Source organism: Amblyraja radiata, chromosome 10, assembly GCF_010909765.2.
Source record: "Amblyraja radiata isolate CabotCenter1 chromosome 10, sAmbRad1.1.pri, whole genome shotgun sequence".
NCBI classification, from domain to species: Eukaryota; Metazoa; Chordata; class Chondrichthyes; order Rajiformes; family Rajidae; genus Amblyraja; species Amblyraja radiata.
In genome coordinates, this window is record NC_045965.1 from 48,911,047 (window position 1) to 48,931,364 (window position 20,318).

The 20,318-nt window shown below is 44.2% G+C and overlaps 1 protein-coding gene across 1 annotated transcript in view; it reads left to right on the forward strand.

The window, feature by feature from the left end:
• The first annotated feature begins 376 nt into the window (after positions 1–376).
• LOC116977910 (vitamin D3 hydroxylase-associated protein-like) overlaps positions 377–20,318 on the forward strand; it is a 30,094-nt gene continuing 10,152 nt past the window's right edge. The window contains exons 1-8 of the mRNA XM_033028788.1: positions 377–654; positions 6,880–6,993; positions 7,937–8,077; positions 13,463–13,596; positions 14,652–14,858; positions 15,953–15,993; positions 16,893–17,017; positions 19,420–19,545. Coding sequence (XP_032884679.1) covers positions 451–654; positions 6,880–6,993; positions 7,937–8,077; positions 13,463–13,596; positions 14,652–14,858; positions 15,953–15,993; positions 16,893–17,017; positions 19,420–19,545 — 1,092 coding nt within the window. The 5' untranslated portion in view covers positions 377–450. The remainder of the gene's footprint in view (positions 655–6,879; positions 6,994–7,936; positions 8,078–13,462; positions 13,597–14,651; positions 14,859–15,952; positions 15,994–16,892; positions 17,018–19,419; positions 19,546–20,318) is intronic.

Consider the following 20,318-nt stretch of genomic DNA (forward strand, 5'->3'; position numbering starts at 1 on the left):
GGCAGGCAGCATCTCTGGAGGAAAGGAATGAGTGATGTTTCTGGTCGACAGTTTGAAGAAGGGTCTCGACCCGAAACATCACCCATTCCTTCTCTCCAGAGACGCTGCCTGTCCCGCTGAGTTACTCCAGCATTTTTGTGTCTATCTTCTTCAGACATATATATATACGCACACACAAATCAATTATTATTCACGTTTATTATATTGTTTATAGAGTACTATGTTTCCATGTTTTGTTGTGCTGCTGCAAGTAAGAATTTCATTGTTCTGGCTGGGATATATGACAATAAAACACTCTTGATTCACATTGCAATCCAATCCAATTGTCGTGGGGCTCCACTCCAGGTTTTGGGCTCAGCCGTGCTGGGAGTTGTGTGTCAGCACTGCTGAAGGGAGTGAGTTGAGCGGGCATTGACGCCAGTGTTTAGCCAGAGGGAGCGTGCGCTTGCAATGACTTGGATGCGGGATGAGTTTTTCCAGATGCCCTGGCTTTACGAAGCGATCGTTGGGTCAGTGTGTAGCGCGGCCGCGTTGCTGCTGACGCTGAGATGGCTGGAGAGAAGGAGGTGCCTGGCGGACTTCAGGAAAGCGCGATCATGCAGGGAGAAAGCCCTGGGAGAGATGGAGAGGGCTGTGTCCCAGTTAGAGGAGTCGGTGAGTGTTGGAACAACCGGGGGGGAGTGAGTGGGCGGCGAGATCCAACACGTAGAGTGTTGGGTTTGCAGTGGGACAGGTGGCAAACTCCAGTTAACAGCATCCAGTCACTGAACAAAAATGGCAGCGGGGATAAGTTTGGAGGGACATGCGCCAAACGCGGGCAAGTGGGACTGGTACAGATGTTGCATCTTGGGCGATGGGTCTATTACCGTGCTGGATGACTCTATGAAGATCTCCGAGTCCACAGCACCTCAATTTTTCCCCTTGAGATCTACTCACCATTGCGGCCCTGTGTTAGCCCTGCGGCTGTCACCCGGGATGAGCCAGGCTGCTTCATTGTGCAGGGAGGAACTGCAGATTGTTGCTTTAAACCGGAGACAGACACAACAAGCTGGAGTAACTCAGCGGGACAGGCAGACAGACAGGGAATGGGTGACATTTCGGGTCGAGACCCTTCTTCAAACTCACTCCAGTCTGAAGAAGAGTCTCGACCCGAAACGTCACCCATTCCCTGTCTGTCTGCCTGTCCCGATGAGTTACTCCAGCATTTTGTGTCTATCATTTGTGTTCATGTTTCAAATGTGTTTTGGGTGTTCTGTTGCTTTTTATTTGTATGACTCACTTGGCAAATGAAATTCCTCGTATGTTGAAAAACATACTGGGCAAATCCAGCATCTGCAGTTCTTTCCTACACAATTTGAAATTACTGGGTCCGTTCAATATCACCATGCCTGGATTATTAACCATATAACCATATAACAATTACAGCACGGAAACAGGCCATCTCGACCCTTCTAGTCCGTGCCAGAGTGTCGTTCAGACCATAGTTTTGTTGTAATCTCGGATCAATCTAATGAGATAATTGTTGAGTATCACAATATACAAGGACAATTTAAGATCAAGAGGTGTTTCTTGCAAAGCATTAAGGTAGACAAATCCCCAGGGTTTGATGGGATCTATCCAGACTATCCTGAGAATAGAGAGTACAGGGGCCTTGACAAAGATCTTGGTATCCACTCTAGCTACAGGTGAGGCCTCGGGTGGGGGCGCTGGAGAGTAGTCAATATTGTTCCTTTATTTAAGGAGGAGATCTTGGAATTTGCAGACTGGTGAGCCCATTGTCAATTGTTCAGGAAACTAGTTGAGAAGATTCTTTGGGATAGGATTTACTCACATTTAGGTTTAGGTTTATTATTGTCACATGTACCAAGGTTCAATGAAAAGTGTTGTTTTGCATGTTATGCAAACATCTGTCTGTTAATGCCCATGTATTTGCAGCTGCCAACTCTTGCTTCCACCGACCCGCAAATGTAAACTGGCACGTGGTCTCCAAACCATCCCTTTTTGAGTTAATGATTCGTTCTTTGGTCTCATTGACATTGAGCGAGAGGTCGTTCTTGCGACACCACTCAACCAGGAGTTCTATCTCCCTCCTGAGTGCTAACCCATTAGAACCCGTCATTCCGTCAACCACAGTGGTGTCAGCTAGTTTATAAATGGCATTGGAGCTGTGCTTGGCTGCACCGTCTTAGGCGTAAAGAGAGTAGTGCAGGGGGCTAAGCACGCAGCCTTGAGGTGCAGTTGCATTGATGGTCAGTGAGGAGGAGATATTTGAGGTCTGCCATTGAGGAAGTCAAGATTGTAATCAAAAAGGGTGATAGAGGCCCAGGTCTTGGAGCTTGGTGATAAGTTTGGGAGGTATAATAACTGTAGTCACTGAACAGCAGCCTGTGTATGTGACCCTCATGTCCAGAGGGTCCAGAGCAGAGTGGAGAGCCAGTGAGATAGTATCTGCTGTTGATCTATCGTGGCAATAGGCAAATTGAAGCAGATCCTGGTCATTTCTGTCCTATTTTGTCCCATCCCTTCTCTCCAGAGATCCTGCCTGTCCCGCTGAGTTACTAGTTCATCCAAGAGCTTCTGGATAGGGACCACTCAGATGGTCTCGTGTTGGAAAGAACTGCAGATGCTGATTTACACCGGAAATAGATGCAAACTGCTGGAGTAACTCAGCGGGACAGGCAGCATCTCTGGAGAGAAGAAATGTGTGACGTTTCGGGTCGAGACCCTTCTTAGAGAGACAGATGGTCTTGCTAGGAACACACTCCACATATTTCATTAAGTCGGTAACTTATGAAGTGGGTCGACACTGGGGCGCAGCAGTGGGGCTGCTGCCTAACAGTGCCAGAGGCCCGGGTTCGATCCTGACTCCAGCTGCTGTCTGTACGGAGTTCGTACATTCTCCCTGGGACCAGCATGGGTTTTCTCCAGGTGCTCAGGTTTACTCCCACATTCCAAAGATGTACTTTTTGTACGTTAATTGGGTTTGGTAAAGTTGTAGATTGTCCCTAGTGTGAGTAGGATAGTGTTAGTATGCGGGGGCTGCTGGTCGGCACGTACTCGGTGGGACGAAGGGCCTGCTTCTGCAATGTATCTCTAAACTAAGCTAAACAAACACGATGTATCAGTTCAGGTTCATTGCCGAGTGCCTGAACATTAGCAGTCTTCCAATTAAAAGCAATCGCATAGTCACTCCTCTGCCTCCTCGACCAGCTCTGTACCATCCTCACTACCGGAGCTGGCATTCTGCTTTTATAGACAATAGACAATAGGTGCAGGAGTAGGCCATTCGGCCCTTCGAGCCAGCACCACCATTCAATGTGATCATGGCTGATCATCCCCAATCAGTACCCCGTTCCTGCCTTCTCCCCATATCCCCTGACTCCGCTATTTTTAAGAGCCCTATCTAGCTCTCTCTCTCTTGAAAGCATCCAGAGAACCTGCCTCCACCACCCTCTGAGGCAGAGAATTCCACAGACTCACCACTCTCTGTGAGAAAAAGTGTTTCCTCGTCTCAGTTCTAAATGGCTTACTCCTTATTCTTAAACTGTGGCCCCTGGTTTTTCAGTCTATCTCCTTGAATTCATCACACAAGAACTTGTGATTTTCTTTTTACGTGTTGCTGGTACCAATATGTACCAAAAGCATTGGCTTTTTGGGGTCCACTTTCAGCATTTTCTACAGCCATTCTATGGCATCTGTGACCCTAGTGCCAAGGATGCAAGATAGCATCGTGGACACATGTGTCTAGTGATAGAAATGCGTCTCTGTTCCTCTTGCCATGGAATCCCGTATCTCCATAGCCTTCCTTTTTCCTCTCCTTCTGCGTGGTGCCACAAACCTGGCCTCTCAGAGTAAGGTTGTACGAGCCATTTCAATAGTATCCAAAGCAATATATTTGTAGGAGAGGTGGGATGGCCAGAGAGGATTCTTGCACCGCTTGCCTTCCTCTATCTGCCAGGCAGTCACAAATTCTTTTCCTTCCTGCTTGCATGGCCTTTACCTGCAGTGTCACCATCTCACTATACATATTATCCATGTACAATCTCAGCACCACATATGCCACACATTGAATCCATCTGTAGTTTCCTCTCCATAGAGTGCTAGCTACCGGCTGCAGTTGGATATAGTTCCTGCATTTATGGCCACTGTGGACACTGGACTATCCATTACTTCCCATGTTATAAAGGACGAACATTCCACGTCCATGCTCTCCTGTCGTAAATTACCCTTAAATTAAGCTTCTCGGATACTCCCCTTAATTAAAGAATACTATATACGCTAGGGATTTTATTCCACCCCAAATTGTAATTAATGTAATTTCCTTTTACTTAAGCTAGTGAATTGCAGAAGTAGTGAAAAATGTGTACAAATACTCAGCTGACTAAATTTACCAATTAACAACATTCCTGCCACGTGTCACTTTTAGTAGAAACAAGGAACTGCAAATAATGGTTTCCACAAAAAGACAATAAGTGCAGGAGTAATTTAGCGGGTCAGGCAACATCTCTGGAGAACATGGATAGGTGACAATTCGGGCCGTGACTTAGTCAAGTCAACTTTATTTGTCACATACACATACAAGATGAGCAGTGAAATGAAAGTGGCAATGCCTGCAGATTGTGCAAAAAACTACAGAACAGAATAGAACCGAATCAGTATTTACATGTTACATAGAAACATAGAAACATAGAAAATAGGTGCAGGAGTAGGCCATTCGGCCCTTTGAGCCTGCACCGCCATTCAATATGATCATGGCTGATCATCCAACTCAGTATCCTGTACCTGCCTTCTCTCCATAACCCCTGAAATCATTAGCCACAAGGGCCACATGTTAGAAAATATATTTTTACAAAAGACACAACACAACAGTAAATTACTGCAGTAAATGAGTCCCTGGTGAGATAAGAGTTTACAGTCCTGATGGCCGTGAGAAGAAACTCCGTCTCATCCTCTCTGTTTTCACAGCATGCCAGCGGAGGCGTTTGCCTGACCGTAGAAGCTGGAACAGTCCGTTGCTGGGGTGGTAGGGGTCCCCCATAATGTTGCTGGCTCTGGATCTGCACCTCCTGGTGTATAGGTCCTGCAGGGAGGTGAGTGTAGTTCCCATAGTGTGTTCGGCCGAACACACTACTCTCTGCAGAGATTCCTGTCCTGTGCAGAGCTGTTCCCAAAACAGTTTGTGATGTTGCCAAACATAGAATAGAATAGAATAGAATTACCTTTATTGTCATTCAGACCTTATGGTCTGAACGAAATTTCGTGCCTGCAGTCATACATACAATAATACAATAATAAACAACAATAAACACAAATTAACATCCACCACAGTGAGTCCTCCAAGCACCTCCTCACTGTGGTGGAGGCAAAAATCTTAGGGCTGCAAGATGCTTTCTACAGCCCCTGGCCGAATCGCACCCTGGCCACTCCCTCCTCTCCCCTCTCCCATCAGGCAAAAGGTATAGAAGTGTGAAAACGCACACCGCCCGATTCAGGGACAGTTTCTTCCCAGCTATAATCAGGCAACTGAATCATCTTACCACAACCAGAGAGCAGTGCTGAGCCACTATCTACCTCTTTGATGATCCTCGGACTATCCTTGATCAGACTTTGCTAGCTTTACCTTGCACTAAACGTTATTCCCTTATCATTTATCTATACACTGTAAATGGATTGATTGCAATCATGTATTGTCTTTCTGCTGCCTAGTTAGCACGCAACAAAAGCTCTTTACTGTACCTTGGTACATGTGACAATAAACAAAAGTGAAATGAACTGAACTCTCAGTATCCTGGCACTATTTGAACAATGTGTAGGAAATCGGAGATGTCCTCATTGTTTAGGAAAAGGGGGTTCTCATCTTCCATTATAGATGAGGCTCTCACTAGGTTCTCCCCGATATCCCGCAGCTCCGCTCTTGCGTCCCCTCCCCCCATTCGTAACAAGGACAGAGTCCCGCTTGTCCTCACCTTCCACTCCATCAGCCGTCGCATACAGCATATGATCCTCCAACATTTTCGCCACCTCCAACGGGATCCCAGTACTGGCCACATCCTCCCATCTCCACCCCTTTCTGCTTTCCGCCGAGACCGTTCCCTCCGCAACTCCCTGGTCAACTCAGCCCTTCCCACCCAAACCACCCCATCCCCACCCAAACCACCCCCTCCCCAGGTACTTTCCCATGCAACCGCAGGAGATGCAACACCTGTCCCTTTACCTCCCCCCTCGACTCCATCCAAGGACCCCGACAGCCTTTGCAGTGAACTTGCACCTCCTCTAACCTCATCTACTGTAAACCTGCTTTTCCAGGTGTCAACTCCTTTACATCGGCGAGACCAAGCGCAGGCGTGGCGATTGTTTCACTGAACGCGCAGTCCACCTTAATCTACCTGATCTCCTGGTTACTCAACTCCCTCTCCCATTCCCAATCTGATCTTTCTGTCGTGGGCATCCTCCATTGTCTGAATGAGGTCCAGCGCAAATTGGAGGAACAGCACCTCATATTATATTACCTTACACGTCAGCGGTATGAACATTGACTTCTCTAACTTCAATTAGCCCTTGCTTTCCCTCTCTCTCCATCCGCACCCCTCTCCAGTTCTCCCACCAGTGTTACTGTCTCCCACTACATTCTATCTCTGTCCCGCCCACTCCCCTGACATCAGTCTGAATATTTTTTGCTGTTTAACGCAAAATACACAATGCATCTTCCATTACACGTGCCAACTCACTCCCTTTCCAAATACCTATCCGTTGTACCGAGCTGTACGTTACAGCTCAGATCCTAGTGCACTATCCAAGAACGTTTTTTTAGAATCTCCAATCTCGTTGTTTTTTTATGTTTTTCTTTAAAAAGTAACCAAAAGTTCTTCTTTTTTTCAGAAGCGGTCTGGAGACAGTGAATCGATTCTGTCCCTGTCACTTCATGAACTTCATGAAAAGTTGCAGAGTGGATTTCTCACTCCTGATAGTGTACTGCATGCCTACATGGATAAGGTATGAGGTAGGGTTATGTTGTGCTTGAAAGAGAGTGGTGGGATCATGGTGGGGAGACTGGTAGCTTTTCTCTTGTGGAGGGAATGAATATGATTATGATAAAGTTGACAATCTTTCACCCACCCACCTACCCTCAACTGTAGCCCTAAAAAAGGGTCGGAATATTCCATTTGTCTTTAAAAGAAGTGTGCTGTGTAGAAGGTTATTTTGCAGTGTAGGTTAATTGTTGAAAATCCCAGGTACAATTGTGAGGGTCGCTTTATTCAAGTTATTTTTGATAAGGTAACAGATTTACAAATCCTACATACAATGTTGCTTCATTGAGAATTGTAGCCATTGATCTTACTACTGTGATATAGTCATAAGATCATAAGAGAAAGGTGTAGAATTAGGCTATTCGGCCCCTCAAGTCTACTCCGCCATTCAATCATGGCTGATCTATCTCTCCCTCCTAACCCCATTCTCCTGCCTTCTCTCCATAACCTTTGACACCTGTACTAATCAAGAATCTATCTATCTCTACCTTAAATATATCCACTAACTTTGCCACCACAGCCTTCTGTGGCAAAGAATTCCACAGATTCACTATCCCTCTGCCTAAAGAAATTACTCCTCATCTCCTTCCTAAAAGAACGGCCTTTGATTCTGAGGCTATGACCTTTAGTCCTAGACTCTTCTGCTAGTGGAACCATCCTCTCCACATGCACTCCATCCAATTCACTATTCTGTACATTTCAATGAGGTTCCCGCCTCATTCTTCTAAACTCCAGCGAATATAAGCCCAGTGCCGACAAACGCTCCGTAGAACCTTTTGTAATCCTTGAAAACTGTTTATTTCAAAGTTTGAATCTCATGATAAAATCTAATCGTTTTGCCTATATTTTTAAAAAAAACCTATGTTCTAGTAAGTTCTTCACTAGATTTCTACATTTCTTCTATTAAGGCCTTGGAAGTAAACAAAGAGCTGAACTGCCTCACGGATTTTCTTCCTGATTGTCAAAACCAACTTCAGAGTTTCAAGGAGAAAAAGAAGGGACTTCTTTATGGGATCCCCATCAGCATTAAGGACAACATTGACTGCAAGGTATATATTCACCAGCGAGCAGAGATACCTGACAACGAATGTTTACTGCAAAAATGATAAGATAATGTTGGCGAATGAATCACAGTAAATTTATGACAAATCGTGTCTGAAGAAGGGTGTCGAGCCGAAACGTCACCCATTCTTCTCTCCAGAGATGCTGCTTGTCCCACTTAGTTACTCCAGCATTTTGTGTCTATCTTCCATTGAGTCCATTGCCTGTGTAGTTATCCGGTCTAAACCCATCTCCTGCATTAAGTCTGTAGCTCATGGCTCTTCAATATCAGTTGACATGGTCACTCAGCTCTATGAATGTAATGCTTTCCCTTCTGCATTATCTGACCAGCCACACTATTCTCTTATCTTTCACCTCACTTGCATGTCATGCTGAGAGTAATGTGGCCATTATATTTGTTTTTATCCCTGTACATTAGACACAATGAAGGGAAACACCATACATTGTATTAAGTAGTTTAGAATGTAACAATTAAACACCTAGGCTTAAAATGAAAGGTGGTGGGGGAGGGAGAATGGAAAATGAGATTTAACTTGCAAGTGACATGAATAGAGAGTTAAAAAAAGCTTCTTTAGATTACCAAAGAGAAAAAGATTGATGAAGACCTTAGAGTCAATTCCTGACATCCTGCAACGTCTAAGAAATATTTAGACAGGTGGATGGATAGGATAGGTTTAGAAGGATATGGGCCAAACACAGGCAGGTGGGACTAGTGTAGATGGGACATGTTGGTTTAGTTATGGGCAAGTTGGGCCGAAGGGCAGAGAAGGTGGGGTAGCTCTGTTGGTGAGGGATGAAATTCAGTCCCTTGCGAGGGATGACATAGGGACTGAGGTTGTACAGTCGCTGTGGATAGAATTGAGGAATTTTAAAGGTAAGAAGACCTTGGAGGGTAGCTAATGTTATCCCATTTTTCAAGAAAGGAGCGAGAGAGAAAACAGGGAATTATAGAGCAGTTAGCCTGACATCGGCGGTGGGGAAAATGCTGGAGTCAATTATTAAAGAAGTAATAATGGCGCATTTGGATAACAGTAAAAGGATTGGTCCGAGTGAGCATGGATTTATGAAGGGGAAATCATGGTTGACTAATCTTCTGGAATTTTTTGAGGACGTGACAAGTGAAATGGATGAAGGAGAGCCAGTGGATGTAGTGTATCTGGACTTTCAGGAAGCCTTTGATAAAGTCCCACACAGGAGATTTGTGGGCAAAATTAGAGCACATGGTATTGGGGTTAGGGTATTGACATGGATAGAGAATTGGTCGGCGGACAGGAAACAAAGAGTAGGAATAAACGGGTCCCTATCAGAATGGCAGGCAGTGGCGAGTGCAGTGCCGCAAGGCTCGGTGCTGGGGCCGCAACTATTTACAATATATATTAATGATTTAGATGATGAAATTAAAAGTAACGCTAGCAAATTTGCAGATGACACAAAGCTGGGTAGCAGTGTGAATTGCGAAGAGGATGCTAGGGGGTTGCAGGGTGACTTGGACAGTTGAGTGAGTGGGCAGATGCATGGCAGATGCAGTATAATGTGGATAAATGTGAGGTTATCCACTTTGGCGGCTAGAACAAGGAGGCATATTATTATCTCAATGGTGTCAGATTAGGAAAAAGGGAAGTGCAACGAGACCTGGGTGTCCTGGTACACCAGTCACTGAAATTAAACATGAAGGTACAGAAGGCAGTGACGAAAGCTAATGGCACGTTGGCCTTCATAACGAGAGGATTTGAGTATAGAAGCAAAGAGTACCTTCTGCAGTTGTATAGGGCCCTGGTGAGACCACATCTGGAGTATTGTGTGCAGTTTTGGTCTCCTAATTTGAGGAAGGACATCCTTGCTATTGAGGGAGTGCAGCGTTAGTTCACGAGGTTAATCCCCGGGATGGCGGCAGTCATATGATGAAAGATTGGAAAGACTGGGCTTGTATTCACTTGAATTTAGAAGGATGAGAGGGAATCTTACAGAAACATATAAAATTATAAAAGGACTGGACAAGCTAGGTGCTTGAAAAATGTTCCTAATATCGGGTGAGTCCAGAATCAGGGGCCACAGTCTAAGAATAAAGGGGAGGCCATTTAAAACTGAGATGAGAAAAAAAAATTTCACCCAGAGAGTTGTGAATTTGTGGAATTCTCTGCCACAGAAGGCAGTGGAGGCCAATTCACTGGATGAATTTAAAAGATAGTTATATAGAGCTCTTGGGGCTAGTGGAATCACGGGGTATGGGGAGAAGGCAGGCACGGGTTACTGATTGTGGATAAACAACCATGATCACAATGAATGGCGATGCTGGCTCGAAGGGCCGAATGGCCTCCTCCTGCACCTATTTTCTATATTTCTATTTCTCCAGCAATAAATTGCTTGCTGGACATGTGTGCTAGTCTTTTGAGAATTGTACACTATTCTGTGGCCCCTCTGTATTTCTGTAATATCTCACAATACATTATTGGATTCTTGTTCCTGCCCGTGTGGATAGGTTTACATTTTCCTATGTTCTATTTCATTCACCAGAAGTTTGCTCAATACCTTAACATATCTTTCACAAACCACATTGATATTCCTGATGGTACACAAAATTGCTGGAGAAACTCAGCGGGTGCAGCAGCATCTATGGAGCGAAGGAAATAGGCGATGTTTCGGGCCGAAACCCTTCTTCAGACTGATGGGGGGTGGGGGGGGGGGGGAGAAGGAAGGAAAAAGGGGAATAGGAGGAGGAGCCCGAGGGCGGGCGGATGGGAGGGTGGGAGGAGACAGCTAGAGGGTTAAGGAAGGGGAGGAGACAGCAAGGGCTAGCAAAATTAGGAGAATTCAATGTTAATGCCATCCGGACGCAAGGTCCCCAGGCGGAATATGAGGTGCTGTTCCTCCAATTTCCACTGTTGCTCACTCTGGCAATGGAGGAGACCCAGGACAGAGAGGTCGGATTGGGAATGGGAGGGGGAGTTGAAGTGCTGAGCCACCGGGAGTTCAGGTAGGTTATTGCGGAATGAGCGGAGCTGTTCGGCGAAACGATCGCCCAACCTCCGCTTAGTCTCCCCGATGTAAATCAGCTGACATCTAGAGCAGCGGACGCAGTAGATGAGGTTGGAGGAGATACAGGTGATTCCTGATTATTTAGAATATTTTTAAATGTCCTATTTTCTTTAATAATAATTCAAGCATCTTCTCCATGTTAAATGTGTAATTGTAAATGTTAAATATGGCCTGTAGTTTCCTATTTTGAGTCTCACTCACGTGGAGTAAAGGATGTACATTGCCATTTTACAATATAACCAAACCTTCCTTGAAAATAGGGAAATTTGAAAAATTAAAACTGGCATATCATATATAGAAATGTTAATGGCTGCAAGTTCATGGAGGTTTTTTTTAATACTCATTTGAATGTATCTAGTAGCCCTCAAAAATGTGTAGCTGCATACTGCCAGCAAAAGGATATGTTTGTGAAAAATACTTGCATGACTGTGAGGCTTGGAGAAATTGGTGATCTTCTACCAAAACGTCAATTAAATGAAGTGACCATGCTCTGTGCACTGTGAGAACACAGCAAAGGCTCAAAATGCAATATACAGGTTGCACAATGGATTGAGGCAAGCATTGTTTTATAACCTATATTCCAACAGTTGTGCCTAGCAAACAGGTTGCCTGGGTTACAGATGGTCTGTAAGCAAAGTCTCCCATACATTTTTAAAGCAATTTTCATAGTAATAATAACAACATATTTTGTGTTTATTAACGACTGGATTATATATAAATATATATTCTGTTAGTTTAATTGTGGATAGTGTTAGGGTGAATATTTGATGAAATGAAAGAATTAAAGCAAGTGTACAGTATGTAGAGCAGTGAAATATCGATGGCTATTGAAATTGGGCATTTGTTTCTTATGGGGAAATTAGCTTGCCTCTACCACTAATTCATAACTGAATTGAATTGAATTGAATCCTTTATTTGTCATTCAGACCTTTCGGTCTGAATGAAATGTCGTTGCCTGCAGCCATACATGTAATAATAAACAACACACAATAAACACAAATTAACATCCACCACAGTGAGTTCACCAAGCACCTCCTCACTGTGACGGAGGCAAAAGTCTTAGGGTTACTGTCTCTTCCCTCCTCTTCTCCCTCTGCGCTAAGGCGATACCCCACCGGGCGATGGTAAGTCAGTCCCGCAGTTCAAGCTCCGCGGCCCGGGGGTGGTCGAAGCTGCCGCCCTCCAGTCCAGCGGACGCAGCTGTTGCCACGGGAGCTCCGGAAAACAGGCCTCAACCTGTGACCTGCGAGCTCCCGACGATGTCGTCCACTGGCCCGCGGCCGAGCCCTGGATTCAGGTCGCCGCCGCCAGAACTCCGCCTCAGCCACCGGAGCACCGTCTCCGCCCCGCACCGGGCCGCCCACACGGGAGCGCCATTCCAGCCCCGCACCGGGCTGCCCACACGGGAGCGCCTTCCAGCCGGGAGCCGGGCCGCCCCCACGGGAGCGCTTTCCAGCCGCGAGCCGGGCCGCCCTCACAGGAGTGTCTCAGCCCCGCGCCATCCGCCCTCACCGGAGCGCCGAGTCGTGCCACTGCCCGAACGCCGCCGCAGCTCGAAGACGGCCAGCCTCGCGTTGGTAAGTCCTGGCTGGCTCTACCTCCGGAGCCTCGTGGTCGGTCGCAGGTTGGAGGCCGCCAGCTCCGCCATTAGGCCGCAGCTCAGACGGGGGAAGAGAAGGGGGATACAACAAGAAAGTCGCATTCCCCCGAAGGGAGAGACAGAAAGCCCTGTTTCAGCCCCCCCCCCACACATAACACAACCTAATAACCAAAAGTTTAACTGAACAAGACAAAAAAAAACAACACAAAAAAAGTAAAAACAGACAGACTGCAGGCGAGCCGCAGCCGCAGCCGTTTCACAGCGCCGCCACAGTGTTGCATAATTCTTGTGGACATGATGTTGCCACATTGAAGAGCATTCAGACATTGTATATAAGTAATACAGTAATAGGTCTGGGGCCACAAATAGTGATTGCTAGTTGCAATATTTGAAGAGCGAAACAGAGTTCACATTTCAGGCAAATTATCTAAATAGTCGCCTCTCTTTCTCCCGACACAAATTCTGTCCAACCTGGTAAACATCATTTTTTTGGGCATTTTCTTCTTTTAATTATAGAAAATGTAGAAAGGTTTCTTGTGGATTTTTGGGGACAGCACTGCAGAGATTTTGCCTTTTGATTGCATGATGTGCCGAGTCCCTGTAGTTTTAATTTTTACCTTCTCTCGTTGATTGAGATTATCCTCGGCAGCTTCACATCCCTTCTCACCTACAAACTTCCGTTTTCTACTGTGGTGCAAGTACAATAGGAAAATATGTTTTTTTTGTTTAAACACAGGGCCATGATTCAACTTGTGGACTTAGAACATTTTTGAACCAGCCGGCTACTAAAGACAGTGTCATCGTCCAAGTGCTGAAGAAACAAGGAGCTATTCCTTTTGTGAAAACTAATGTCCCTCAGTCCTTGCTAAGGTACTAAGTTTACTGCTGAGCTACATCTAATAGATGATGGCTAATAGATGAAGGTCTTTTAACAATTGTTTTTGATGTATTTCAAAGGATGCTCTGAATGAACTGGATTAATATTTTTTCTCTCTCAGTTCACCTGATTATATGTATTCATACGGCTGAATACTTGGATGGAATATTCTGGATAATAGGATCCAATGGAGTAATGATTCCTATTCAGACCTATCTTAACATAGAACAGTACAGCGCAGGAATAGGCACTTTGGCCCACAATGTTTGTGCTGAACATGATGCCCAGTTAAACTGATCTCATCTGCCTGTACATGATCCATATCCTCTATTTCCTGCACTTCCATGTGCCTATCTGAAAGCTTCTTAAAAGCCGCTATCATATTTGCTTCCACCACCACCCCTGGCAAAGCCTATTGAGTCTGCGCTGACCAGCGATCCCTGTACACTAGTACTATCCTACACACACTAGGCACAATTTACAATCTTTTACCGAAGCCAATTAACCTTTTAACCTGTATGTCTTTGGAGTGTGGGAGAAAACCCACGAGGCCACGGAGAGAACATACAAACTCCGTACAGACAGCACCCGTAGTCAGGATCGAACCTGGGTCTCTGGCGCTGTAAAGTGCCTGTCCCACTTGGGCGTCATTTGCGCGTCACGCAAGTGGTGCGCGAGGATTTTGAGAATCCCCAAATCCTGGGGCGCCGTGCGCTACCGCACGTTACTGGCTACGCTACCACGTCTCACCACGCGCCATGCGCATGTAATGCACACCATGCGCGCGTGCGTCGTGACGCGTAAATGATGTTGCGTAAATGACGCCCAAATAACGCCCAAATGGGACAGGCTCTTAAGGCAGCAACTCTACCGCTGTGCCACTGTGTCAACCTGTTCTCTGTCTGTTCTCTTTCTGCTTCTGTTCATTAAATAACTTTAGTGCAACCTAGGAAGGACCACTTGTGGAGGATCGATATAAAAGAACAAAGTGGGGCAAGTTCAGGCAAATATCGAACACCTTGTGATAATGATTTGTTCTTTCTCAAAGCTATGAGTGCTGTAATCCCATTTTTGGGCAGACAGTCAACCCACACAACACCAAGCGGACATCCGGAGGGTCATCTGGTGGTGAGGCATCCCTGATTGCAGCGGGCGGTTCCATCCTTGGCATTGGAAGTGATATTGGCGGCAGCATCCGGGTACCAGCTTCATTCTGTGGAATCTGTGGATTCAAAGCAACTGGCAAACGACTAAGGTAAAACAACATAGAACTTAAAATGGATTAAGAAGACATGCTGTGACGGTTCTCTATTACAAGTGGGGGCATAGTTATTTAACTTCAGCCATTATGTTTCTCTGATAAAAGTAATGGTGAATAAGAAGTTTGCTACGCATTTTTATCCCTTCAAATCTGGAGTTTATGGAGTTTTCTTCACTCAGTGGAATGCAGTTATCTGCTATTTTGTTCCTTGACTTAATGTCAGTGTTCAGCTCTATCTTATGAACTTATGAATTATCTGTTCTGATCTGCAGGCAAATACCGAGAAGTGCAAGAACAGTATGAGTTGATACTGCATGATATTTTTCTCCCCAATAGGAAGTACCGCTATACACATGGTACTTTTTAGCTGAAAAATAACAGAGTTTGTGCATAGTGCAGTGTAAGATCGCACAGTCATCAGTCTAGGGTGGAATGTATTGGAACACCAATGCATGGTCTTTTGTGCTTCTTTCCATCTATTCTATGTGGCTATAGGTGGAGAGAGGCTCTATTTTAATTTAGAAAGTAGAAACAAGGAGCTGCAGATGCTGGTTTACAAAAAAGGACGCAAATGATCAGACAGGTCCTGACCCGAAATGTCACCTATTCATGTTCTAGAGATGCTACCTGACCCCCTGAGTTACTCCAGCAATTTGTGACCTATTTTTAAAATTTGCTCGCCTGTTTTTATATTTGCTGCATTCACTGTTTTAAAAGAAGTGTTGTCTTCAGATCTATCATTTAAAAACGAAATCTGAGGTGGTAATGTAGGAATTGTTTTTCCAATGTGTAAGAATGGGAACTTTATACATTTTACAGATTATTTTTCAAACACAGCATTCTTGCAATGCAGCTGGTCAAATTGTTACTTATATACATGAGGTTTATGGAGTTTTCTTCACTCAGTGGAATGCAGATATCTGCTAATGATTATTTAGATTTACTATTTCGGATAATATAAGATTTTTACAAAACACATTTGCTTTGAAATTAATTTGCAACTTGCTACAATCCAACTGAAAGGAAGACTGTAATTGTGAAGCAGAATGTGGTTCTTTTGGTAACATTTTGGTCAATATGTTATACAGCACTATTGGATTCAGAGCATCAGTGCCTGGACAGAAAGCAAGTGAGTATCAGCAATTTTTTCCCCCTAAGCAAGAATACTAATTTAAGTTCAAGTTCAAGTTTACATTTATTGTCACTGCACGAATTGGTACAGTAAAATTTGGGTTGCCATACAGCCATAAGAATGAGTATGATCAATGATTGGAGCATGACATTGCAATTCCCACTTGCCCAGCAACAAACACACACAAACACGCAAACCTGTAAACACACAAATATGCAAACACACACAGATTCCAAAAGAATGTAATCTTCCCAATTGGCCGTTATACTGTTGATTTAAAATATTGATGCTACTTAACATTGGGACTGTTGACTTCTACCACATGCACACTTGCAATGCCATTTCTATAATCATCTACATAAGCCTCAGTGGCTTCAAAACCTCTCGAGTAAACCCCCCCCCCCCCCGCCCCCAAAGCAGCACCAATTGCCAAAATGCTTTTAAAAAAAGTATAAGGGCAAGGTTAACACAGACGTAAAATGGAATTAGTCTGGGATTCAAGGCTATTGGTAAAAGCAGACCAGTGGACATATTTTGGGATAGGTACAAGGCCTGGGGCAGGAATGGACACTGGGTTTGGAATTTGCTTAGTATGGAGGCAGCTCAGACACAATAAGCTGAATGGGCATCTTTGGAGAGACACGGGGAGCGGCAGGGCCATGGGAGACATGTACACTATACAGGAATGGAGTGGGAGGGGAGTGATGGCTCACAGAGAAAAGTGGAGGAGGTTGTTCTTCTTAGAAGTTGAATGACAGAACATGTTCTAAAACACTTATCCTATGCAGTTTTACAATCTGCTCCAGGAAATGATTAGTTGGCCCTACAGTTTAGGTCCATCTATATGCAACATTTGCAGGAGATGATTTGAGTGAAGCAATCTTTATTTCTCCTAGTCACAGCAGGCATTGGCCCACTGGCCAGAGATGTGGACAGCTTGGCCTTTTGCATGAAAGCCTTGTTATGTGAAGACTTATTTCGTTTGGATCCCACAGTGCCACCAATTCCCTTCAATGATGAGGTAAAGTGTGGTTGTCTTTTATCTCCTATTTGATTTCCAAAGTCTCTTCATCCTCAGTAATTATATAAAGTTGTTTACCTTGAGAAGTACCATATTTGAAATGTCTTCTGCCATTTATTCCATAAAATCAAACTTGGATACAAGGCATTTGTGGTCCCAAACAGGAACATTATGCACTTGGTGATATTTATTTGGAGCTTAGACTAGTACTTCTCATGACTTTTTAAAAATGATGGGATTCAAACTAAACAGACCAAGCTTCTGTCTTGATTCTAATCCAGTAACATAACTACTGTGCTCCATTGCTTCCAGCTTTCCTGCGTAGAAAGTCAAGAATGCTTTCTTAATACCTTTTATATATGTTTCCACTCCAATTTTTTTTTGCAATTTAAACTTTCCTTTTAAACTTTCCTCGCATATTACATTTTCTTCACACACTTAGCCAAAGTGCTTTGTGGTGTATCTCCAATTGTTTCTCACTCTTGGACTTCCTTGTGCATCCAGAGGGGCAGCACAGTGGCGCTGCGTTAGAGCTGTTGTCTTACAGCGCCAGAGACCCAGGTTCGATCCTGACTACGGGTGCTGTCTGTACGGAGTTTGTATGTTCTCCCCGTGACTGCGTGGGTTTACCCCGGGTGCTCCGACACTCCAAACACATACAGGTTTGTAGGTTAAGTGGCTTCAGTAAAGATTGCAAATTGTCCTTAGTGTGTAGGATAGTGTAGTGTACAGGGATTGCTGGTCGGCGTGGAGTCAGTAGGCCGAAGGGCCTGTTTCCGCGTTCTATCTCTAAATTATAGTGAGTGTGTTTACCAACTGGAGCCAAGTACAGATTGTTTAGTGCTGTCATGTAAGTGCAGTTAAAAGGAATTGATTGGATACAAACCCAACCTCCTTTCGATTTTTCTGTCAATGAATGCAGGAAACGTATTTGTAAAGGGTGATGATGTGTGAAAGGGGGCAAAAAGGATTTTCATTACATTAATTTTGTTGGATTCCAGAGCTGAAAGGAGTTTGCATCTACGTCAACCAATTGTCTGGACAATGAATTTGCGTTGAGTTCCAACTCTATTTTGCAGTTGTGATTCACTGAAAATAAATTCTTCAATCCCTAAATTTTCAGGGAAAATACTTTGAACTGGAGATCACAATGTCTGTGATTGAATGGTTAGATCATCTCTTTGGTCTCCCCAACTCTTCCCCCTTCTCTGCAATTTTAAGCTAACTTTCCTCAATCTGATGAAAAGCCATTGACCTGAAATGTTAACTTTTTATTTAGACAGATGATTTGTTGAGTGTTTCTGGCATTTTATGTCGGATTTCCAGCTGTTTTTGGCTCTTGTCTTGCTGACTGTCAAAATCATCCCAGCAGTTTATGGTCAATTCTTTTAAGAGTCAGAAAGTTTTGCAAATTGGATTTGCCTTGCTGTAACCAACCTCATTGGTCACCTAGAGAAAAGCTTTTGAGTCACCTACATATGTTCGCAATGATGTACAAACTCTGGGTCATTAAAAACTGATTCGGGAGAGGAAAGATTTATGGAAAACATTTAGAAATCAAATTGATTCTTATTTCTGCCCAAACTTACACTGACACGTGGGCCAAAATACCCTTTGGCATTTGTGTCTTCTATCAGCAGTAAGGTAAATTTGTCTATTAGACTGTTTTCACACACCCGCCTTTGAGTTTAGGTGTTTTGTGGAAATGGGTTAGATAATTATACGATACGATACGATATTACTTTATTGTCAGAGCAAGTCTGAAATTTGTTTTTGCCATACAGCCATCCATTTAGCATGTATCAGTCAGCTAGGCATTTAACAGCAGGTGGAATGTTGCTCAGTAACTTGCAGTGTCAGTTTTAAGACAAGACTGGAGAGAAGCCAGTTTTAAGACAAGATTTTAAGCCAGCATAACCGCAGTACAAGGGGTGAAGTTGGAGCAGGAGGAGGACATTTCCTGTTTTATTATGTTGGGTGGCTAACCAAGAATTGATGAACATTTGGGGATGAGGTGATGTGTCATCAGCTGCAGTGAAATGCAGCTGTGCAATTGCCTGGAGGTTAATCCAAGAGCCAGTTGTCTGCAGTTTAATTTACATCAACAGAAATGATTACACATAACCTGTGGGCTGTTAACCCAAGAGGCAAGTTTGGGGCGAAAGCTGATAAATATTGTACATTATTAAACTGCAGCAAAACTGATCTAAAATGTTAACTTTGAAACGGCTAGCTGCCGTTTCCTCATTTTCTCTCTATCAATGCCTTCCTCGGGATTCGCATTTCTTGATTCCTATTCCAGCAAAAGTTATTTCACAAGGGGATTTTTAAAACCCTGCCCATCCCGGGGTAATTCCACTCGTCATATGAATTTCAATCTTATCCTGTTTGTTGCTCTCCAGGTGTATTCCAGCTCTAAGCCGCTGAGGATAGGCTATTATGATAGTGATGGGTACTGGCTCCCCTCAGCCAGTATGAAGCGAGCAGTGATGGAAACCAAACAGCTGCTGGAGCAAGCCGGCCACAAGGTGGGTGTACAGGCTTATGGTGGAGAGAAACACCCTAAGCACAATCGTTTACCTAATGGTTTAAAAATCAATCAAAGACAATTCTACCTCATGAGATTTGGTTCTTGAAGGAAACCTCCCATGAGGGTGGCACAGTTAGTAGAGCCGCTGCCTCATAGCACCAGAGACCTAGGATTGACCCTGACCTCGGAAGCTTCTATGTGGAGTTTGCACATTCTTCCTGTGACTGCGTTGATTTTCCTTGGATGCTCTGGTTTCCACCCAAACCCCAAAGATTAATTGGCCTCTGTAAAAATTACCTCTAGTGTATATCGGAGTGGATGACAAAGTGTGATAACATAGATCTAGTGCGAATGGGTGATCGGTGGACTCAGTGGGTCAGAGGGCCTATTTCTCTAAACTAAACTAAACTAAACTGAACTAGTATCTTTTTGATTTGAGTAAAGAGTTGTGCTTAATGCTTTCAAGAGCCAAGAATATCAGTCTTGTATTTTGAAATGTGTTGCATTGTTTCTTTGTATTGGCTTCAATCTGTATAGTTATAGCATTTCATAACACAGCTTGGGATGGGACAAAGAATTGTAGCAACGGCAATGAGGGAAAACTCATGATTGCTTCCTGACTGGCTGAAAGTGAAGCAGAATCGGTGTACAAGTGCGATTCAGATTTCTTTAAGAACTGCCTTGCAGATCAAATAAGTCCTTTTATTGTACATGTCAGGTCAGGACTACTTGTTTATGTACAATTAGTTCACTTAATAAATATGTCTCTAA